Source organism: Sciurus carolinensis, chromosome 9 (genome assembly GCF_902686445.1).
Source record: "Sciurus carolinensis chromosome 9, mSciCar1.2, whole genome shotgun sequence".
NCBI lineage: Eukaryota > Metazoa > Chordata > Mammalia > Rodentia > Sciuridae > Sciurus > Sciurus carolinensis.
In genome coordinates this window covers 113,235,977-113,258,423 of record NC_062221.1, presented here as the reverse complement: position 1 = coordinate 113,258,423, position 22,447 = coordinate 113,235,977, and the positions used below count along the sequence as shown (strand labels likewise).

At 34.0% G+C, this 22,447-nt stretch overlaps 1 protein-coding gene across 3 annotated transcripts in view; it reads left to right on the top strand.

The window, feature by feature from the left end:
• The window catches only part of Samsn1 (SAM domain, SH3 domain and nuclear localization signals 1), a 146,821-nt gene that overhangs the window by 87,026 nt on the left and 37,348 nt on the right, over positions 1-22,447 (top strand). For 2 of the 3 annotated variants that reach the window (XM_047564797.1, XM_047564798.1), the window contains exon 1: positions 13,228-13,355. The exons of the other annotated variant lie outside the window; for it this stretch is intronic. In XM_047564797.1, coding sequence (XP_047420753.1) covers positions 13,299-13,355 — 57 coding nt within the window. In that variant the 5' untranslated portion in view covers positions 13,228-13,298. Of the gene's footprint in view, positions 1-13,227; positions 13,356-22,447 lie in introns of those variants that run through there. 3 annotated transcript variants of the gene reach the window in all.

Below are 22,447 nucleotides of genomic sequence, written 5' to 3'. Positions count from 1 at the left end.
AGCAATGATATCATATGAGCAAACCACCATCATTACTAGTGATCTCTATAATGCTAAATTTGAGTGAGAAAAATAAATCTGAAAAGTAAAGCATTAATGATATTATAGTTAGTACTCAAGTATAGTGGAAGAAGGGGGGAAAAAGAAAGGGTTGGGGAGAAAAAGGAAATAGAAGATGAAATGAGGAGATTACAAAGGTTGAAAGAGAAGAAACGGGAATGTAGATGGGATAGAAGAAAAGAGGTATTGAGAAAAAAATCCACTTAATTGAACAAATACATAAAATTAGATAGAGCTATGTAAAAACAAATAATGAAGGAAGACATGACAAATCAGTTTTTACAATGCATCAACAATCATAAAAAGATTCAGTTTCTCCTTGTTGAGAAACACTTCTTTCCAGAGCTTTGATTTTAGAATTCCCAACTATGAGATGTTTATGGAATACAATTATTAAACTGTTTGTTTTCAGCTTTGATTCAAACTGACCAAACCAGACTCTTTGATAAGGGAGTCTGTTTGTTGAACTCTGCCCATCCTTGCCTGTCAGCAAGTAGAGGAGAAGCACTGTCAATTTCAAAACAGGATTCACCCTCAACACTGCTGTGCTTTTGTCTGTGGAGATGGGTGTGTTTCTGTAGTTGGAGCTGCTGACCAGACCTCTTCCCCTGGTATCCTCTTGATCCATCTGGATTGCATCTCACCCCTTGTTCCAAGACCTCAGTCTTTGTGCTGGAGAAGGTGTGTAGGAAGATCCCAGGGCAGATTAGTAGATCCTCTAGAAACTCCCAGGCCTTGTCACAGACTCCCACTTCCATGCAGTGCCCCATGAGGTTGTTGTGCAATCCTACTCTCAGGTCCAAACTGACTTGTGGGTTGGGTGCCCACTGATTCAGTGAGAAATAAAGCATCATTTGCTGCTGGGTCTTGGCACACAAAAAGAAAACAAGTCAAGAATATGACAAAAACAAAATAGAAAAGAGAAGAAAAACGAAACCTGCAGGAATGTCTAGTCTCCTTTAGAAAAAGTTCAAACAATGAGGCTTTATAGTTGGCGATGCTTCACTACTATCACCAAGTCTGTTGGGAAGTGCCAGGGCTTCCTCCTTCACTGGCTCACACTACAATATCAGCCTCTTTGTCTGCTCAGATTGCAGTGCTGCTGGAAAGTACAGCCTGCTTTTCTTAAACTCTTTGGGAAATTTTCAGCTCCTTGGAGACCTTTCCCTCCTCCACCAAGTCACCACATTCCCAGAGTTGGTGCAGTCTATTCCTTTTAGTAAATCTCTTTCTATTCTAAAACCTGATGTTACTGGGTTTCATCTAGTTGCTGCCTCTCTGATCTGCATTTGCCCACAGCCTTCAGACCTCATTTTGGAGCCACAGAGCTGTTGTTTTGCTTCAGTCTTGAGGAGCAGATACTGTATGATGGGTTCCTCTAGTCTTCCATTCTTTCCACCAGTGGATTTTGATATTTTAATTTTTATGCTTTTCAATCTAAGGACATGACCTAAAGTGTGCACATCTGTAGAAGTGGATTCATTTATTTATTCCATAGCCCTTCCTGGGCTCCTCTCTGTGCCAGGTTCTCTGGGTTGTTCAAGAAATAGGCCAGATGTCTGCCTTGCAGGGAAACAGAACAAATCATCACACTAGCAAAACAGTAAAAAGTATCACATATCTACCTGTATTTGTTTGGAGAAGGCTGTGTGTGAAGTTGACAGGTAATCTGATGTCTCAAGGATGACAACAGCCAGTCATGTCAAAAGCAAAGGGAAAAGCAACTCAAGCAGAACAATGAGCTTTAGAAAGAGTCCAAGATTGGAAAGAACTAGATGGTTATGCAAGCATAGAGACTATCAGCATGATTAGGTCAGAGAAAGAAAAGAAGAGAGCAGCACTTAGGCAAAGGTCAGAGAGGTTCACTCCTTCTTCATTAGAATAAGACTGGAGTTTAAGTTCAATTGCAAACCCACAGTTAAATGCTGTCACCAAATCTAAGTGAAAGCAGAACTGAATTCCTCCATAGAAATTTCCCCTAGCTGGTAGCTGGGTATAAACAGCATATTCAAATATCATTACAGCAAGTGACAATGACAGTGCATCAAGTTAAACTAGCAACAACATCCACATAGGCTTTGTAATTCAAGTTGAACATGTTACCAGGAAGCTGGGTCAAACTCTGACCACAATCTACAATGAGCAAGGGCTTTGAATCCTGGGAATTTCATGCTTTTTTACTTTTGTAAAGGATGGAGTTGGCATTTGTTGAGACTCCTTCTGTCCTAGGAATTTTGGAAATATTGATCAATTTGATACCAACTCATGAGTAAATATTATCTTCCACTTTTGTCAATGAGAAAATTTATGACAAACGGTGGGCCCACATTCATATAGCTTGTCTTGAGTTCGGGCTCTGATAATCCTCCAAAGTTTACTCTTTTTATATGGCATGAAAGCAATTCTCTAAGTTGCTTTTCACAGGGAAAAGTTGATCCTACTCTCCTCAGTCAGGTTTTATCAGCAGAAGACTAGTCATCAATGAGAATAACTGATCAGAAGCACCTCTGTTGGTAGCTGTAATTCCATGACCTTGAAAATAAAATGGATTCTGATTTCTTTCCAACCAAATACTCATTTTGAATTAAGCGATTTTCTTCAACTGCATATTGAAGATATTAACTTGACTGTTTGGCTCATCATACTACTTGGTTGACAAAGAAAATCAGACATTTCTTTCATTTCTCATAAGCATAGCTGCAAAAGTTTTGGAAAAGGTTTTTTTTTTTTTTTTTTATGAGAGAGAAAAACAAAATTGAGTTGCAGGCAACATGGTAAAATCCTGTAAATGATCACTTAAAGTTTCCCTTCCTATAAATGACACATACAAATGCTTTAAAAGTAGAGTATGGGAGTGTTTCCGAGGAGCTCAGCTTCACTGTGGCTTCACACTGTACAAGGAAACCTCGTTTTGAGTGTGTTGGGTGGGGGAGGGCAGTGTGTATGTATTTACAATACACCCAGTTTCCTGTGAATCTCTTCTATTACCCTTCAAGTCAAAAGAAAGAAAGTGGAATTCCGTTTAAATGACACTTGTTCGCATATTTACATATATATGTAAAATATATATAACTTCATGAAATTTGATTTTGTTTTGGGTGAACATTTTTACATTAAAAACATGCACCTCAATTCTATTCTATTAATTTATAATTAAACTGATAAAGTATCTCATTATCCTGCAACAAGAAGTGAGGTCATGAAAATCATACTAGGGTTTTGATTGTTTTAATAAATAGACGATACAATTACTATCTCCTAGAGCTTTACAACTCTTCCATAGTTTCAAATGATAAGGTCTGAAAATAATCTGATTACTCTTGAATCTGCTATGAGTTTTTCTGATGAGTGAAGGTAGAAAGAAAATAGAAATGATCTTGCTTTTCCCATTTAAGAATAGTTCTTCTGAGAAAAGGAAGTTCATATGTATCTTTGGGGCAATATTTTGTTAGTTATTTTTTTTTCCTCTCTAAGTAAAGACAGGAAATCATGGTCTATTGATCAGTGCAACTGTGTTCCTCTTGTGCTTCTGAGGAACAGAGTATGATTTAAGCAGGGGATTTTAAGAGCACATGTGAAGGTACTGTGTTCAGACAAATGTTAATAAAAAACACTTTTTTGCAAAATTTAATTTGTCCTGCCAGTATTGTACTATTAATAGAATTTACTTCTAGTCAAATGAGATATGAGTCAGGTGGCACTGAACTATATTCTTAATTTTAAAATTATTTTGAAGAATTTTAATAAGAACATGAATATTTATTTATTTATTTTAGGGGGAGTACTAGGGTGCTTAACCACTGAGCCACATCCCCCTTATTTAGATGCCCTAAGTTGCTTAGGGCATCACCAAGTTGCTGAGGTTCACTTTGAACTTGCTATCCTTCTGCTTCAGCCTCCCAAGCAGCTGGGATTACAGGCATGTGCCACCACACCAGGCAAAAACATGAATTTTTAGTGTTCTTATATTACCTATAAAGAATTAAAAGGTAGGGCATTTCACAGGGTATTATTTTTGTGCTTCTAAGAAATATATCAAAAAAATGGAGAGAGAATATTTATGTGAATGTGAGAATGGAATCCCGTGGAATAACTTCATGTTTGAGCCCTATTTCCTTCCTGTTGTGTCACGCCAGTAATCCTGTCATGTCAATCTTAAAAATTGTATGCAGAGGTGGTGGTTACAAGGATCATTTTATTTGATTCCTTTTGTGTTCCCCATAATTAGGAGCTTAGCAAATAAGGTTATGCAAATAGTCTAAAGGGGAGAGTGAAATGAGAATAAGTGACAGTTAAAAGTGTGAAGAAATTTTTTTGCCAAAACTTACTGCTTAGATGTAGTTTCTATAGTTTGACTCTTGAATGGCCCCTGTGTCAGTTAGCTTTTTATCACTGGGACAAAATACATGATAGGAGAAAAGATTTATTTTGGTTTCAGAGGTTTCTGTTAATGGTTGGTGGGCTCCATTGCTTTGGGCCTTAGATGAGGCAGAATATCATGGCAGAAGGGCACAGTGGAGGAAAGCCACTCTTCTTATGGCAGCCAGGAAGTGGCAGGTAGTAGGGAGAGTGAACGGGCCAGGGATAAGATATAGTGCCAAGGACATGCCCCAAAGGACATACTCCCTTCAGCCTAGGTCCCACTTCCTATGGTTTCCATTGCCTTCCATACTCCTTCTATCCATAAATTCATTACCTGATTAATACACTGAGGAGTTCAGAGCCTGTGTGATCCCATCACTTCCCACGATCCCCATCTCTGGGATCTGCAGAATATTGCTGCATCAGGGAGCAAGCATCACTGCATGAATTGATGGGGTACACCTAATATTCAAGCCCTAACACTTCCCAGTGACCTATGTGTTAAAGCCTGTGGAACTCTTGTGAGATGGTTGAATCTTTAGGAGGTGGGGCCTATTGAAAGGATGTTAGGTCAGTGAAGGTGTACTATTAGAGGGAATATTGGGATACTGGTCTCTTCCTTTTTCTCTTTCTCTTTGCTCACCTGCACTGAGGTGAATGGGACTCCTCTAGAACATGATCTACTATGCTACTACAGACCAACAGCAACAGGGTGAAATGACCAGCTACTGAAACCATGAGCAAAAATAAATCCTTCATCCTTTTAAATTGTTTATCTCAGGTATTTTGTCTTGGTGGTGATTAGTTCACTAACATAATTGCATATTAGCCACATACATTATCCAAAAGATGCAAGCCTACTGAAACAAAGAGATTTGGAAAAAGGATAGAATTAAAGATGTCAACTAGTGTCTTGCGTGATGAAAGGTGAATGGAGGATTAGCACAAGTTGTGGAAGAGGAAACTGCAATGAAATGAGTAGGTGTGTACCACACAGCCCCTCAAAGCCTCAGCATTTGAAGGTTGTGAAAGAGCTTCTCTTTCCTCCATGGCCCCAGCTGGGCATAAAAAGATTATTACCTGCACACTTGAATGGTCTCGGAGAAAAGATCTCCCCAAACTGCCAGTTGAGGGTTTCTGATGACAGGCAATCCTGGCTGCCTGATCACTTGACAAGCATACACATTTACCTTGAGCTTTCAGTTGGGTTTTTTATACCACACTCTTACAATGTATTAATAACCAATAATTATTAGACAGCTAATGAGAGCCTCAAAGATGAAAGATAGAAATCAAGACAAAAAGAGGAAATAAATCACAAAGAAACAAAGGCAACCAAAAGAACAGAAAAAATTCTACAAATCATAATTCAATAACCTCAGAGACATAAGAGAACACATTTTATGTATTTATTTTGTCATTATATAGTATTTAGTGTATGGTAAGCACTTTTCTACTACTTTTAAAATAATGTTTCATTTAATCCTCATAACAATATCTTTGAGGTAGGCATTACTGTCATACTCATTTTAGGAAGAGGCTAAATAACTTGCAGTGGTCATCCTAGTAAACAACATAGTCAAGATTTGAAACCAGACAGTTTGGATAAAGTCTGCCCTTGCATAATTCCATTGTACTGTCTCTTCCAAAATTAAGAACAGAATTCTATGAGAAGAGAACAATCAGAAAGAGCTCCTGCAACCTAAAAGCTAAATTAAATAATATATTACTGTTAAAATAAAATACTTATAATAATTAGTAGTAAAAATAATGAAACTTTCCAAGAATATAAAAAGGAAATCAAAGAAGTGAAAAACAAAGAATTATGATAAAAATAAAATTATCAATCAAGTATGTCTAACATTAGGCTTATTCATGTTCAGAAAGAGAACAAAAAACAAAAAGAGATGAAAAATTGATCAAGGTATCACAGACCTGCAGGGAATGAAAAAAAAAAAATAACACTTGTCAAGACATATACCATGACATTTTAGGATAAATCAAGAATAAAGGAAAAATACAAAGTGAGAAAAGAGGAGGAGAGAGAAAGAAAATTGAGGTGGAAGATGGGAAATAATCCACACACAACAAATCAGAAATCACAAAGACTTTAGACTCTCCACAATTCTGGAAACCAGAAGATAATTGGAGAGGTATTATAAATTCTGAGAAGTAATGATTTGCAGGTCATTTTATTTCTGCAAATGAGACAATAGACAAGAAAAGATGTGAGAATCAGGATAGAGAGCACTAAAAGAGATTAAGGAAAAGTTCTACCTCACCTTAGTGAGAATCAACTACATTGAAGATAGAAAAATAAAAAATAAGTCTAAAATTTTTGAGCATTTGAAATTATGATGTTTGAAATGAAATATTCAAAACAAATCAACAGATTTGTTGGAGCATACAGTTAGAAACTATTAACAATAATAATATATATGGAAACAAGCACATAAAAAGAACTGCAGTTATTACTTCCAAAAATAGACAACAAAAGAAACATAAAGCACTAAACACTATTTGATTATTTATATAACAATATTATTTACATAATGATAATGTAAGTAATGATAAATGATTTAACAAGATAATTATAAGGGAGTTGGGAAGTGGAAAGAGCATAAAATCCTCAAGGACAAATACAGAAATCAATACCTAATGTCCAACACATAAATCAAGAAAGTATTGGTGTATCATTTAGAAAAATCGATCTAGTCAACTACAAAAGTGGTCTTAATACTAGAGGAATCAGAAAAATAATTGAAATAGGAGGATTGGGTGTGAGTAAAGAATGAAACAAGAACTTCTGTTTCATTGGGTATAAGCTTTTTCAGTTTTACAAAATTAAAATAACATTTACACGGATAGAAATGCAAAAATTATGAGCACAATTTGGATGTGATGTTAAGACTAAAGAAAACTGGTGAAAATTAAGAGTCGACAATGAAGGGAATAGCAAATACTCTTTAGAAACAAATTGGAGCCCATAACTCCAAAACAAGGAGAAAGGGAATAGGCTTATGGTAATAATTTCAAAGACCATATCAGTTTTACAGATAGATGATTTATCAAAAGTCATCACTAGGTGTCTTAGTCTGTTTGAGCTGGTATAAAACATACATGAATGGGCTTCTAAAAATCAAAAATTTATTTCTCACAATTCTAGAGGTCAATAAGTTCAAGGTCAAGACACCACCAGTTCATGGTTAGGTGAGGGCCTAGTTCCTGGTTCATAGCTGGTGTCTTCTTTTTATGTCCTCACAGAGTGGAAGGGGCAAAAGTTCTCCCTCAGTCTCTTTTCTAAGGGTGTTAATCTCAGTCATGAGGGCTCTGTCCCCATGACCCACTTATCTCCCCCAGGGCCTCTTCTCCTAGACCATCACTTGGGGGTAAGGATTTCAACATATGAATTTTGAAAGAACACACATTCAGATCATAGCAGCAAGAGACTTTGGAACTTAAGGAATTTCACAAAGTGTAAACAAGTCTAATTTGTGCTCCTACCGTGATTACCTGAACAGATTTCTGTAAGCAAAATGATTAAGGTTATCTGAGGAACAATAAGAGTCACAGCAAAGTAGCTTGTGTTGAAAGTTAGTAGCTTTTGTCCCCATGGTGCTGAATCTTAATTATAGAAGAGGATTCTGGAGTGGCTGCAGACTTAACTGGTTGCAGATATTTTTGCACATGTAAAGCTACAATCAATATTCTCTACAAACCAGCTGCCAGTATCTCAACATTACCTTCCCCTCATCCCTTACCATTACTGACCCTAACCACCAAATAAATCACTGACATTTTACGCCAGGTCCTGTAAGTATGCCAAGACATAGTTATGACATAGAGCAATGGTTATGAGCTGAGATTTTGGATTGAATCCTGACTCCAGTACTTCAAGGATGATAAGATTAGTACCAGCTCACAAAGGTTTGTGAATATCACATGGGAAATATACATAAACCAACAGCATAATTCCTGGCATATAGTAAACACGGAAAATGATAAATCATTGTCATTAATATTAGTAACTTTAAGAACAAGATTACTTTATGAATAATAAAACTTTTAATCACAAATGGATAGTTTTATTTTATCTTATTATGGCATCCTTTATAAAGTCTTCATATGAATTTGAAACCAATAAGCAAGTATATATTTGTAATTTTTAAGAAGCAATCTGAGTAGTTTACAGTTATTTTGAACTCATTATTTCCCCTAATATTTTCAGTCCCTTTTGAGCCTGGCATTCCTCATTTTTTGTTTTACTCAGTCTTTTCTTACAACGTGTTTTCAAATATATTGTCATGTAAAGTTGTCTCTTTCAAGGCAGTTTCAGCCTGTATGAATTTATGTTTTCACCATTCATCTTAGATTGTTGGTATTTTTTGTTTACCTCAATTGTTGAGTTCTTCTTATCAACAAAGATAACAAGGTAATGTAAGACATTAACTCTTTAGAAATTTAAAATAAGAAATAATGGCTTCAGAACCAGACTCTCCCCAAGATATCCAGGACCTCACCAGAAACTCTCACATCTCAGAAACATTTCATGCACAACACAGATAAATATTTTTTGGGGGAAAATACTCTGATTAACTGCCACAGGAGATTTTAAGTTTCTAAGAAGAAATAGCAACTGCAGGGTTCCAAGTACTTAATGTCCATATGAATGTTACATTCTGCTCTGTTAGACATATATCCTTACCTAAGGAGTCAAATCATCATTTTCTAGTAGAGATTGAAATAAAAAAAAAGAGTCAAACAAATTTGTTGCTGATTGAAATGCAGCTAAAATTTCTGAATATATCTATCTTCACATGGTGAATTTCCTTGTCAGGAGAATTAAGGTATTTGCGGTTTATTAAGGCTATCTTTCTCTTGAAACTATCAGCTTGAATGGATATTACTCATGTCTCTAACTCTCCTTTATCTATGTGAGATGAAACTAATTGAGATTTTTCCTCCCACCTTCCTAATTATTTAAGAGAAGTGGTTTAAGCATCACCCCATCACTGTTGGTGAGTATATAGAAACTCTGCTGTAAACTAAGGCCACTTAGGAGAAATTAATAGGCAAGGTATTTATTTCTTTTTTTGACTGACAGAACTTTAAGAACTTGGGAACAGGAAAAGTCCCTTGAATAAAAGGATTAGTAAAAAAGAAACTCTACAAACAGAATGGAAAAGGACTCCAGAGAGCATGGAAATAGAATTCCACTGAGAAGCCACTGACCCCTTGTCACCTTTACTCCTACCATAGGCCTGAAAAGACTGCCAGCTCATCAGTCCTCTGGAAACCCCCAAATCCAAACCAGGTGATGTTTTATTCACTAGATAGCAATAACAAGCTTGATAACTATTAGTGGGTATAACACCCACAGTCCCCCATAAGGTTTTGAAACTATTGTCTGAATTATTGAATATAGAACTTCATCAGAGACAGTGTGTAATTGCTCCAGGAAATCCTGAGTGGAAATGGGTTTGATGTTGGGGTAGGAACTCCACTCTCACTAAGCCATAAACGGTCAGGGAAAGGCCACTGCTGGACGTCTTTCTATGAATTTCCCTTCCCTGTACTAAAAAGAGAAACCTGCTCTGAAGAGCCAGAAAGAAAAAGAGGAACTATCAAGGTTAAGTTTCTTTTATGATGAATTTCTTTATCATAAGTGACTAAATTTTACATATTTAAATGAAGTGTAATCCATTCTTTTTCTGTATGATTATTTTACATTAAATGTTAATTTCAGAGTTGCAGCCCATGAGAATGATCTTATTTCCATTATTTTCAAATTCTTAAAAAATATCTCTGTTTTCTTCCTTTGAGGTATAGTCAGTTGTAATTTTGGACTATCGTTACTAAATTAGCTCTTGGTCAACATTGCCCTAGCAATACATGGAGGTTAAGATTGAGTGTGACCAAGGCTACTTGTTAGAGAATATAACCACTAAAACAATGCTGGGAACTAATCCTGTTCTAAAAGGTTTGATTTTGAAACTCTTTATCCTTTGAACAAATATCAATGTCCTAAAATAAAAAGTAGACTAGGATTAATACACACTTTACTATCTAATCTTACTCTTTAACTTGATAGTAGAAAGCTGAGATAGGTAGATGGAGGTACTCAGGCAAAATGTCTCAAAATCAAGACTATCAGCATTTTCCTTTGGAATCTACTTTACTGACACCTAATTTGAATTCAATGATTTCCATTTTAGTAATCCAACAACATTTGTTGGAATAAAAATAGTCATTTTATAACTCACTTTGTTTCCCCATAATATACATCTCAATCTCTTTCATTTGATTGCAATTTCTTTAACGTTTTGACTCACCATCCGTGACGCAGATAGTAACCAATACGTATGACATAAAGTACCAATCTTGTTTCATCTTGCCTGGGTTATGAGACTGTTAAGGTAATGTGTGAAAATAAAGCACAGAGACTGCACTTTTGCAATTTCCCTGTTTCAGCATGTCTTAAGCAACATATGGCCTAATGGCTTAATTATTTTCTGGAGTTAGATGTGCTAAATATTGACTTTCCACCCCAGCCCTGTTCTGTTCATGTTTGGCTTTTGCACATGCTGGATTACTCTGGGTCAATGTTCTCAGACTCTCATCAAATAGAAATGGATTGATAAAAACATTTGCCACCTGTCATCTAAGCTTTTTAGAATACCAAGGAGTTTAACACAGTTAGATTGTAGGACCTCAGATATCATATCTGACTTCTAATCTTCAATAAATGGTTTTCCTGAGTAGAAGATTAGAAACTGCTGCTTCCATCTGTACTTTTGAAAGAAAATGTTCATTTTATTAACATTTTATATATTTCTTATGGCAGTAATGATGGTCAAATTCTAGAGATCAAAAACTGAGATTTTTATATAAACTGCTTTAATATAACACTTTTAAAAACTGCATACAATTCAGATATGGTCACCGGAATGTGTATGTTCTCTATTTGTTAGTTATTATTATAGAAATATAAATAATAATAAACACTATCCCAAACATAATTATTTCATGTTTCTTTAGGATCCACAAAACTTTTACATGAATTTTTCCTAAAATGATAAGGCACATAAGAAGTATGATTTTTTATAGGTATTAACTTTTATTTTCATCAAAATTTAATCATGTAGTATTTACAAGCATTATCATTTCAATTTCATTGATTGAATATATTGAATTAAACTTTCATTCATAAAGAAATGGGGGTACATAGGGTACAAATGTTTCAGTTAAGAAACATTTATTCATGACTTTCAGTTTCTTTAGAGCTGGAATAAAATATTTGTTTAGGTTATTCCCTTAACTGAAACCCAAACAGAAAGTTTAAAAAAAAGGCATACTTCTAGGGAATTACCCAGCCTCAGCATTCTCAGGTCTTTCGGTGTTACTCCCCTGTCAGTAACTTTGAAAATACTGACATTAATTCTCAAAAATAAAATTCTACTTTTAATATCTGGTAGAAGCATATTAACTGTAGACTTGACAAGTGTAGGTATTCAATTCTATTGCAGAACAAAAACATTGTTTTATTTGTTGTTGTTAGTCAAGATGCTTGATATATTATCAAATAGCATGTAATAGACAACTTCATGTTTCTTAAGTGAATTAGTGAAATATGAACTCTAGAACAGGGCCTTGGAGGGGAGGAACTTAGAGATGTGAGGGAACATAGAAAAACAGCCAGTTGATTTGGCACTGAGGTGAGCTGTTGATTAAGAATATGGCACTAGTGTTTTTCAATTCAGGAAATGTATAAATATCAATCTGGGTTGATTTTCTTAAACCAATCTGTTTTAATAGAAGCAGAGAATATTCTGAGAGTCTCCTTGTGATAAATCCTCACTTTCCAAGAAAGCTCAAACTTCCTTTTACTACTGGTATCTTGGTTTTGACTTTATTATAAAATCCCTTAGTTTGATGAGGAAAGTCTTTTCAAATCACATAGTTCTATTCCAGCTCTCTTAAAAAGAGACTCAGTGCTTCCTTTGAAGGGACTCTTGATGCATTGGATCTTCACTGGAACAGCCCTCATCAAGACATAACATAGTCTGAAGCAGAAAGATATCTGTATAATTGGGTGTTCACTTAAATGATTTATTAATCAGAGTTTTGCAACACAGCAATACATTTAAAAAGTAACATAAGCATAATCATTTACTCTGGAGTCTATTCCCATTTATATTTTAATGAATTTCCTCCGTACTCTAAAATACATACATGCTTTAGTAGAACTAATTATTATTTAGTAGAGTTAATGTTGTTTACATTGTAATTCATTTTATGCTCTAACAATGTTTATTTATAAATGTAAAATTGAATATTCTGAGTATTATGTTACCTTTTCTTTAAATGATAAAAATTTAAGGTCTCAAATTTTATTTCTTGGCTCACACATTATCTTCCCTACACTCATAGAATGTGTTATAGTGTGGAGGTCCTCTAGGCCTCTGCGTGCTATGGCTAGTCTGATTCTGCTAAATAAGGATAGCATTCCACATTATAGGTTTTTATTTTTATATAAAGAGAGAAAGTGAATCTTATTCTGAAATCATTGTAGTCCTATGATCATTGTAAGCATGTTAAAGTGTGAGACTTGAAAACCTACCTATCTCAGAATTTGAAAGAGACAGGGCAATAAAGAGTTACCAAAGAATTACGGTAAGAAAGGAAAAAAAAAAAAAAAAGAAAGAAACTTTACCCATGTAGATGTTGAAGTCATATCCTGACCAAAGGAGGAAGTGACAGATCCCTAGGCTAAAACTTATCTGATGCTGTACATCACACACGGCACACTGCTGACTGTTTTCAGTTGTTTCTGTAACAGCAAAAAGCACACTCACTAGGAGTAGTCTGAATTCAAAATGCTGAAGAGAAAACCGTCCAATGTTTCAGAGAAGGAGAAACATCAAAAACCAAAGGTAAGGTAATTTCACACCCAGTTTAATAAAACAAAACCTTTTGACGGAACACACACGGGTTTGCACACACACACACACACACACACACAAACACACACAATATTCTTACCTATCAGTCATAAGGCAATTTGAACACAGAGTTGAATACTTCATGGCAAATCTGGGAAAAAGTTGAATTATAAAGTTAGATGTTAACATCTGACAATTATTGTTTCTGCAGTTTTGTCTTATATTTGATTATTTATATATGTAACTGATGTTTGAGTTCAGCTTACCAACTTCATGTATGTCAGTTTAGTGGTCTCTGAAAGGGTGATATGAAATCTTGCACATTTTTTAGGATGAGATTGTCACCGTCTAACCTTCTGTTAAATGAATTTCAATACATTTTAATACACAAATATTATAAATAAAGTTGTAAAATGGAGGTATTTTTATTAAATGCATTATTTTTTAATGTTAAAATATGGTAGATTGTTATAGAGATGTTTTTCCTACTGTCTCTTTTGAACTATGTTACTAAAGAAAAGATTGGGCTTTGATATTTTGAGAAATATCAAAACGCCATCAAATATTTGACAACTTGGTATTATGTAGAACGTTATTCTGATTTTTTTTCTTGACAATAATTGTCACTTAAAAAGTAGGACTGGGATAACAAAATTTAGATTCTATTGTAGAACTCTAAAATCATTAATAATAAAATAAAATATCTATAAAATGCCAATGTCAGAAATTTTATCTAATACTTGTATATTTCTTGAGTTCTTTAGGTAAATAAAAATTTTGATCTGTTTGTGAGACAGACAATAGATAAGTTTAGTTGTCTTTTTAAAGGATTGATTTATTGATTGCTATTAAGTTCTACTGGTTGGGAACCCATTTTGAGAGAAACGGGTTGGGAATTGATTGTGATTTTTTGAATTCATAGAATATTGAACAATAGTCAATATTTTGAAACTCTTTGGAATTTACTACACAACAACTCTTAAGGAAACAAAAGTTATTATTTTTCTTTTTATGGAAACTAAAAAGAAATTAGTTTCAATACCAATTCTGACATAAAAATGATAAAGTATAGACAAGAAACTTTAGTTCAACATAAAGCTGAATGTTGTATGATTTTTATCTTTTTTCCCTTATAAAAATAAAAATTTAAGTTAACATTTTTCAGAATACAAAAAAATTTAAAAGCATCATTTATACTTCTAGTTAGAAGTCATTTTATATAAAATTTACTTAAATTCAAAACATTTTCAAAGGACAATAGTAAACTTGAGGAAAATTATAAAAGTTGATATTTAAAATTTAAAGTTATTCTATCTTATAAACATTGTTTCTATAGTGAGTCACTATCATATTTATGTCAATGAACTTTTCAAAATGATGCTTTATCATCATTATTAGGCTTAATAGGAGTAACTATTGTAATAATGTGACATATTATTCCTCTTATTGACTTCCTCATTTATTAAATGAAAATATATTTGATGAAGCATATGTCAGAGAATAAAATATATCATAGAAAATAGTCATACTGGAAACTTACTAGCTTTTTATGAGTGATTTCTCATTTTCTTTAGATAGATGGTTTCATCTATATGAATATAAAGGAATATGTGAGTTTATATGCACAAGTGTGTTTTCTTTGAATTCCAGTTCAACTGAATTCTTTCTTTTTAATATGGAAGTAGTCTTTTTCCAATTATTATGGCTTAGAAACAACTCTTCTTAATTCATATTTATTTTATTGTTCAACTTTCTTTGCACATTTTAGGACAAAGAGCAGAGTTCATAGGGATGACAAAGATGGATGTTATCATGATCCCTACAGATAAATGGCTAGGAGAAAGAAGAGAGCAAATCTCTTCATGTACTGAGAGAGATCATAAGGACAATGCCACCAAGAAATTGATATGAAATATGGGAAATCACTGCCTACTGATTTACTATACTCTCAAAATTTCAGACAGGGAGTTTATTATTATTATTATTATAAACACTGGAGTAGGTAAAAAGTGGTAATATTAAAAATGAGAGAATTATCATTTAATCATGCAGTTCCTTAGTATCAATGGATACTAAGTAATAAATATGAATAAGAAATTCTGGTGTGCTATTACACAGTAGGATGAACATAGATTATGATAAAGTACTATACATTTCAAAAATCTAGAAGGAGTGTGAATGTTTTCATCATAAAGAAGTGATTAATGTTTGAGGAGACAGATATGTTTAACTTGATTTCAACATTACACAGCATATAAATCTATCAAAACATCACATGATTCCCTAGACATGTACAATTTTTATATTTTTATGTATCAGTTAAAAATAAATTGAACCAGGAAATAAGTGACTTTGTTATTAGTATTTTCAAATAGGCCCTATGGTTGTGAGGATAAAAGCCTTCATGAGTGCAATATGCAATAATAGACTTTATACAGATCCTATATTCAAAATAATATATTATTTTCTTATATTCAATATTCATTATAATATTTATTATAATATTGAATACATTCAATATTGGATAAATTCAATATTATATTATATTCAATATTGATTAATAAAGATATCCATGAGTTTTTTTAAAAAATTAAATCATGGGCTGGAGATACAGTTCAGTGGTACAGCACTTGCCTAGCATGCATGAGGCCCTGAGTTTGATCCCCAGCACCACAAAGTAATAATAATAAATTACCATTTTAACCACATACCCTGTAATAAAAATTTTTAAAAAGTCAATCAAGACCCTTTTCAAAATACAATTTTTGCCATCTGTAATTTTATGATTAATGTAAGCATTTTCCCCTTTATTCCTCTGTTTCTCTAAATTTGCTATGGATTATTTCCTTCAAATAATGGATAAGTAAGATCAATAGAATTCAATCTTGTAGCATAGCCTGAAAGTCAGAGACAAGAGATATTCTGTAAGGGAACTGAAAAATCTTTTGGGAAATTATTATATACTAACCTGTTATATACTGGAAAGTTAATAGTCTCACAAGATTGATGAGTGTTATTGAGGTAAATTTCAATTTTAAGAAAATTGATGAGGACTGGTTAAATATTTGAGATGTGTTAAAAAATAATCTTGTTTAGCATATTGTATCTTCCTTCTTGGATTCTGTATTTTAGCTTGTTACCACTGATGTTCAATGCCCAATACTGACAGTGATTTTAGAAATTTAAAACATATCCAGTGTTTCTATTTAATGAAATATTATCACAGTACATTCTATAAATGTTTAAATTATTGAACATAATTTTGTGGTTTTTTTAAGTTAAAGGACTTAATTTTTGTTGCCTATATTTATTTTGAGTTGATTACATACCAATTGCCGTGCTCACAGATTTTGTACACTAATTTAATATTTATAACAATTTGTGAGAGAATCACTCCTATTTGGCCTCATAAATCAAGAGACCTACAGAAGGTTAATTACCTTAAGCAAAGATACACAATTAGATGAAGAATAAAACTGTGTCATGTGGAATATACATGATGTCCATTTTCAGTATTACTTTTCTCAATTACGATACTGCCATTATAAACAAAAGGACTGTTGATGTTTTTCCTATTTCTGTCTTCATGTCAGATAAATTCAGACCATTATCTCTAAGAGCCTTTGCACTTCAGAAAGGAATTTAAGGGTCCTTTAGATCTTTCTCAAAAAGCAGGAGATCAGTGTATGAAATCTCCCAGGTATCCACCCAAATGTTAACATGTGGAATTATTAAAACAAAAGCAAAAAATACAACTTTCTTATTATAGAACTAGTTCAAAAAAAATTGGACCTAATGCTGAACTAAGCATAACCATGCATTTTTCATTCTGGAAGTAGCTTAGCCCCTTTAGTGTAGTAAGCTCTCAATAAATATTTGTGAAGTGAAGAAAGTTTCTTGAATCTACTACATGAAGCCTGGTTCAAGGATGGACACTCTCTATTGCTATGTACTTCCATAATTCTTGGTAACTGAACTGGTAGTTTGTATGTAAGAAAGTTTGTGCATAATTAGAACTGTAATTCCCTTCTCATTTTATTTTAAGAACTCCAATATACCAAAGGTTGTGCAAGAAGCCCTAGAGAGGCTTATTGTTACATAATAGCAGACCTTTGTTCCAGGTTAAAGAATATGGTAGAAACTTCTAAAATAAAACAGGAACGGACTGTACAAAGGAAACTTAGTAACTTTAATTAGATTAACTTGGCCTTTATTTGACTGGGACTAATGATCTGTGTTAATAAATTTTAACTGAGATTTTCTTTGAGTTAAGAAGATTCCAGTACCACTGTTATTGTAAAGGGAAACATTGGAATAATGGCACTTCTTGAAATAGCCTTTTTTTTTTTCTTACTGCTCTTTTTAATCTAAAGTGCATACTAAATGAGACACCATTAGTGTCACAGATGCTAATTTTCACTAGCAATGACTGAAGTGGCATTCTTTCCCATTTGCATTTGATCCTAGCAATGATGAGAGGTGATGAGTTGATTATGAGCTGTTTTCACTGTACTGCCCGCTGTGCAAATTTATGCTCCTAGACAAGGATGACACATAGTTGTGGCATTAAAGAGCTTTCTTCATTGCTTTTTGTATCCAGACTGTTAAAATATATTTTAACTCTTATCTAACCAGGTATAAGAAAGAGAGATATTTGCATGCACTGGTGTTTACCTGAGGCCAGAAACTTGCATGAAGGGCTTGTGTTATTAACGTTTTAAATTTTCTCAAGACCTTATGAAATGGGCATTGTTTTTTCTCCCAATTTTTTAAGGGAGAAAACAGTCCTAAGAGTAGCTGTGAAGAGCTAGAGCAAGCAACCATTCTAGGCTGATAAAACAATTTTGACTAGAATTGGAAGATTTTGGAAAGTGACAAGATCTGGCCTAAAGTTTAGAGACTTTATCCCAGCTTTTCTGTTTCAAACGCACTAAAGGGATGGAGAGAGGACAAGAGGAGACTAGTTAGGAGGTTTTGAAGAAACTAGGCAAAGAAATCAGTCCTGGTGCAGACCAGGAAAATAGCAGGGTGAGTAGGCTCTTGAGAAACCTTCAAGTTTGGGATCTATTTGTACATATTTGCTGCCTTTGAATATGTATAGAAAACTTACCAAATGCATTTTAAAGGTGGTATATATAAAGGTTTTCACTCTCCTGCACAATTCTTGCTTCCAGCTGGTGCCTATCTTCCAAGAAGAAATGGCCCCATTCAATGTACTCTTCACAGCTACCAAAAATCCACCCCAGTATTGATGTCCCACTTTCCAAAGCTTTTGCCTCTTACTTCAGAATAAAATTTTTTATTAGACTTGATTTTAATTTTTAGGGCACTTCAAATTCAAAAAGATGAACTCATTAATTTGCTAATTTCACCATATTAAAATGATTAAAAATGTTGAATAAATTTTAACCATGAACACCTCTCTCTGACATAGTACTAATTCATTGTAGCTTTTCCATTTTATGCAATATGAATCTGTAATCAAGTTTTATCCTAAGAAAGTGTCAAAAAATTTGGGATCAAATAGATTGAGAAGTGGCTAGACAGTATGCAGAAAGATCAGAAGATAAACAGCTGGGAGAAATGACAGAATGCCGTCTCACCTTTGTTTTGCAATTTGGATATTCTATTTTATAGGAAGAGTATAAATTCACTACCTTAACTACTAATGCACCTGATTTGTTAAAATTAACTTAATCAGGCACTTATTTCTCTAATCTTTCCTTGCTTTGCTTTAGAGATGAATGGCATCATTAACCATGAAGATTTTTTTTAAATAATGAAATCAAGTCCATACTCTACATATCTAAGTTTCCAAATTTAGCATTACTAAATTGATCCATTTTTCCTTCTTGCTAGTTTTAAGTATTCAGGTGAACTTTTAGAAAGAAGACATTCAAACTAGATTCTTAGTAAACAACAAAAATGTCCTCCATTTAAAATTGATTAATAAGGATAGAAGTTTTTCAGCTTTGTCTGTGATAGATGAAGGAATTCTTGAATAGAGTCATTTTGTCACCACCACTGGCTAAGGCCCCTTTTCTCATGTGAAGAGCTTTGAAAGTCATCACCTTATTTGCATTAGTTTGCTGGGGTTACTATAAAAAAGTACCACAGATTGGTGACTTATAAAACAAGACTTTATTTTCTCACAGTTCTGAAACTAGGAAGTCCAAAATTAAGGTGCTAGCAGAGTTGGTAACCTCTGAAAGCAGTAAGAAAAAGATCTATCCCAGACCTTTCTCTTTGACCTGAAGATGGCCATCCTCCTACTGTCTCTTTCTCTGTGCATGCATGCCCCTGATCTCTCTCTCTCTCTCTCTTTCTCTCTCTCTCTCTCTCCTCTCTCTTTCTCTCTCATTCTGTGTCCTGATATCATCTTATGAGAACACAAGTAGTATTGGATTATGGACCACTCTAATGGCTACATTTTAACTTAATTTTCTCTTTTAATGCCTTTTCTCCAAATACAGTCACCATCTAAGGTACCAAGTGAGAGTTTGAACATCAATATATAAATTTGAGGGAAAACAATTCAGCTCCTACTAGCTAGGATAAGAACTTAATTTTTAGCTGCTTCCTTCCTTCCAGTGACCTTAGATCACTCACCGCTTTCAGTTGACCTCTGTTGCCAACACACATTTTTAGACTTCCCTCTTAAGTTCCCTCACTTTGCCTGTAATCTCCAGTCTTTTTATTATTTTTTTCTTCCTCTCATCTATATATAGCTCTATGTCCCTATAGGCCTCCATTAGGAATCATTTGAAAACTAACAAAAATGAAACATCTGTTCTACCCCCTGGACCAGTGCTTTCTGACTACATATTAGAATCATCTGGGGTGTTTTTCACAGATACCTGTCTGTGCCCCTCTCCCAGGTTTTCCCATTGAGGCCCATGCTGCTGATGCTCTGCTTGCTCATGCTCTTCTGTTCTACTTCCCTTAGCCTAGAATGCCTCTACATTTTTCTTTTCCAACTTGTGAACTCATACCAATTTGAATATGTAACTAGACTGTCATCCTTTCAGGGAAACCTTGACTAGTTAGCCTAAGGCAGGGGATTAAGGGTCAGTCTGGAAAAGTAATAGGATACATGATCTAAAGTCATATAGGCTTGGGTTTGAAGGTCCTGTTTGGATATTTCCTAATCGGGGGGCTTTGAATATTTTATCAAATCTCTTTTAAGCCTCAGTGTTGTAATAAGGAAAAGGGGAAGCATTGAAGTGTGTCACACAGGGTAGATGTGAGACTTAAAGTAATTAATTTCATACCCATAGTATATATCTGCCTAATAATCTCTCCCTCTTTCTTAATTTCATTGTACTTGTTCCACACCTCTACTTTTTCTTTTGCCACATTTTATTTCATTATGTCCTACCAACTAGATCCACCATTGAGAACAGGGGATGTGTCTTATTCATATTTGTATCCCTTGGATTTGGGAGGATTCAAAAGGGAATAAACAGAGTCTGAGTTCCAGGCTCCATGTGCTTTCTATTACATATTGGCTGCTACCAAAAACATTTATAGAACAGAGAATAGTAGTGATTTCTCAATGTATGCATAATGAGTGTGTAATGACTAATGGATAATCTTACTCATTTACAGAAGTAACTACTGTAGAGCACAGTTTGTAAATGGGTCAATGATAAAGATCTGGCAACACCCACGTCAGAACAAAGTAACTGTTTCTAGAAACAGAATGTGATGAAACAAAACAATAATCAAACATTATAATCTAACTGAAGGGCAAAAAAAGTGTTAGGCAAAGGGTCTTGCTTCGCAAGGAGATTGCAAATGTGTGGGAGAGTAGAAATTTGCCACTATGTGTACAGAAAAATACAGAGTAGCTGAAGCAAATATCCCATTTAAGCTCAGCAGACTTGTTCACGTAGATGAGATATATACTTCCGGTTTTTATAATTTCTTGCCTCTAGACTTGATGCCACCTAATTGACTTTACGGTGACTCTACTACACAAACCAAGTAAACTTCCAGCAATGATTGAATGTCTCCTGTACCATTTCTTCCAGGTAGATGATTCTTTGATGAGTCAAATGGATTAAGCAATCCTCTTGACAGAAGAATTTTTCATAGCAAATCAGTACTTGGTATTGCCATTTTGGGTACTTTATCAGTTTGGTCTATGAGTCAGTTGCCCGGAGGTGGTTTATTGCTGCAAGCTTGAAAAATAAAAGTTTATGCACCTGTTGAGGGAGGGCCTGGCCCTGGACATGAAGACTCCATCAAAGTGTTGACTTTCTAGAAGGACTGACCTGAGTTGTCAACTGGAATCACTTTCAGTACCTTTTATTTACATAATAAAGTGAAGACAAGCAAATAATATATTTTTCCTATATTACTTATAATCTCAGTAGTTAAAATTTCTAGTATAAGACTCCAAGCAGATTGACTTTGCATAAAATTTTGTTTTATAGTACATAGTGATATGATGTTAGATATTTAATTTCAAAAGAAATTGAAATTTTCTGACTATTTTGCATTGTTACAGTTATGAAACTGATTTTCTAAGTGAGGGTATGATAATAAAAATGTGTAAGTAAATGTATAAAATTTGTAGCACTTATAACTATATTTTCTTTATATTGTTTGTTATTATGTAAACTTCATCTTTCATGTTTTGACAGACTTTTTATTTGCTTAAGTTAGAACATGTACAAATTTCAAATTACTTTAAGATTATGAATATCTCATTAAAATTGCCTACCAATTTTAATGTGTCCTTTACCAATGAAACAAATATTTGTAATTAAAGCAATATAGTTCTTGTGTCTGGGGTAAAATACTTGCTTCGCATGTGTGAGGTCATGGGTTGGATCCCTAGCACTGCAACACACACACACACACACACACATTTTTCAAAAACTGAATTCCTTTGTAACACTACTATTATCATAAACTGAGTTTATTTCTACTACTAATATTTGCCCTTCATCGAATGAAATATCTATACAGGCAAATCCAAATTTGCTGAAAGGAAAGTAAGTGTAATTGACAACAAATAAGTTATAGAACCCAATCATCTTTTCCAAATATCCTAGTACAAATTTTCTCCTATTTTT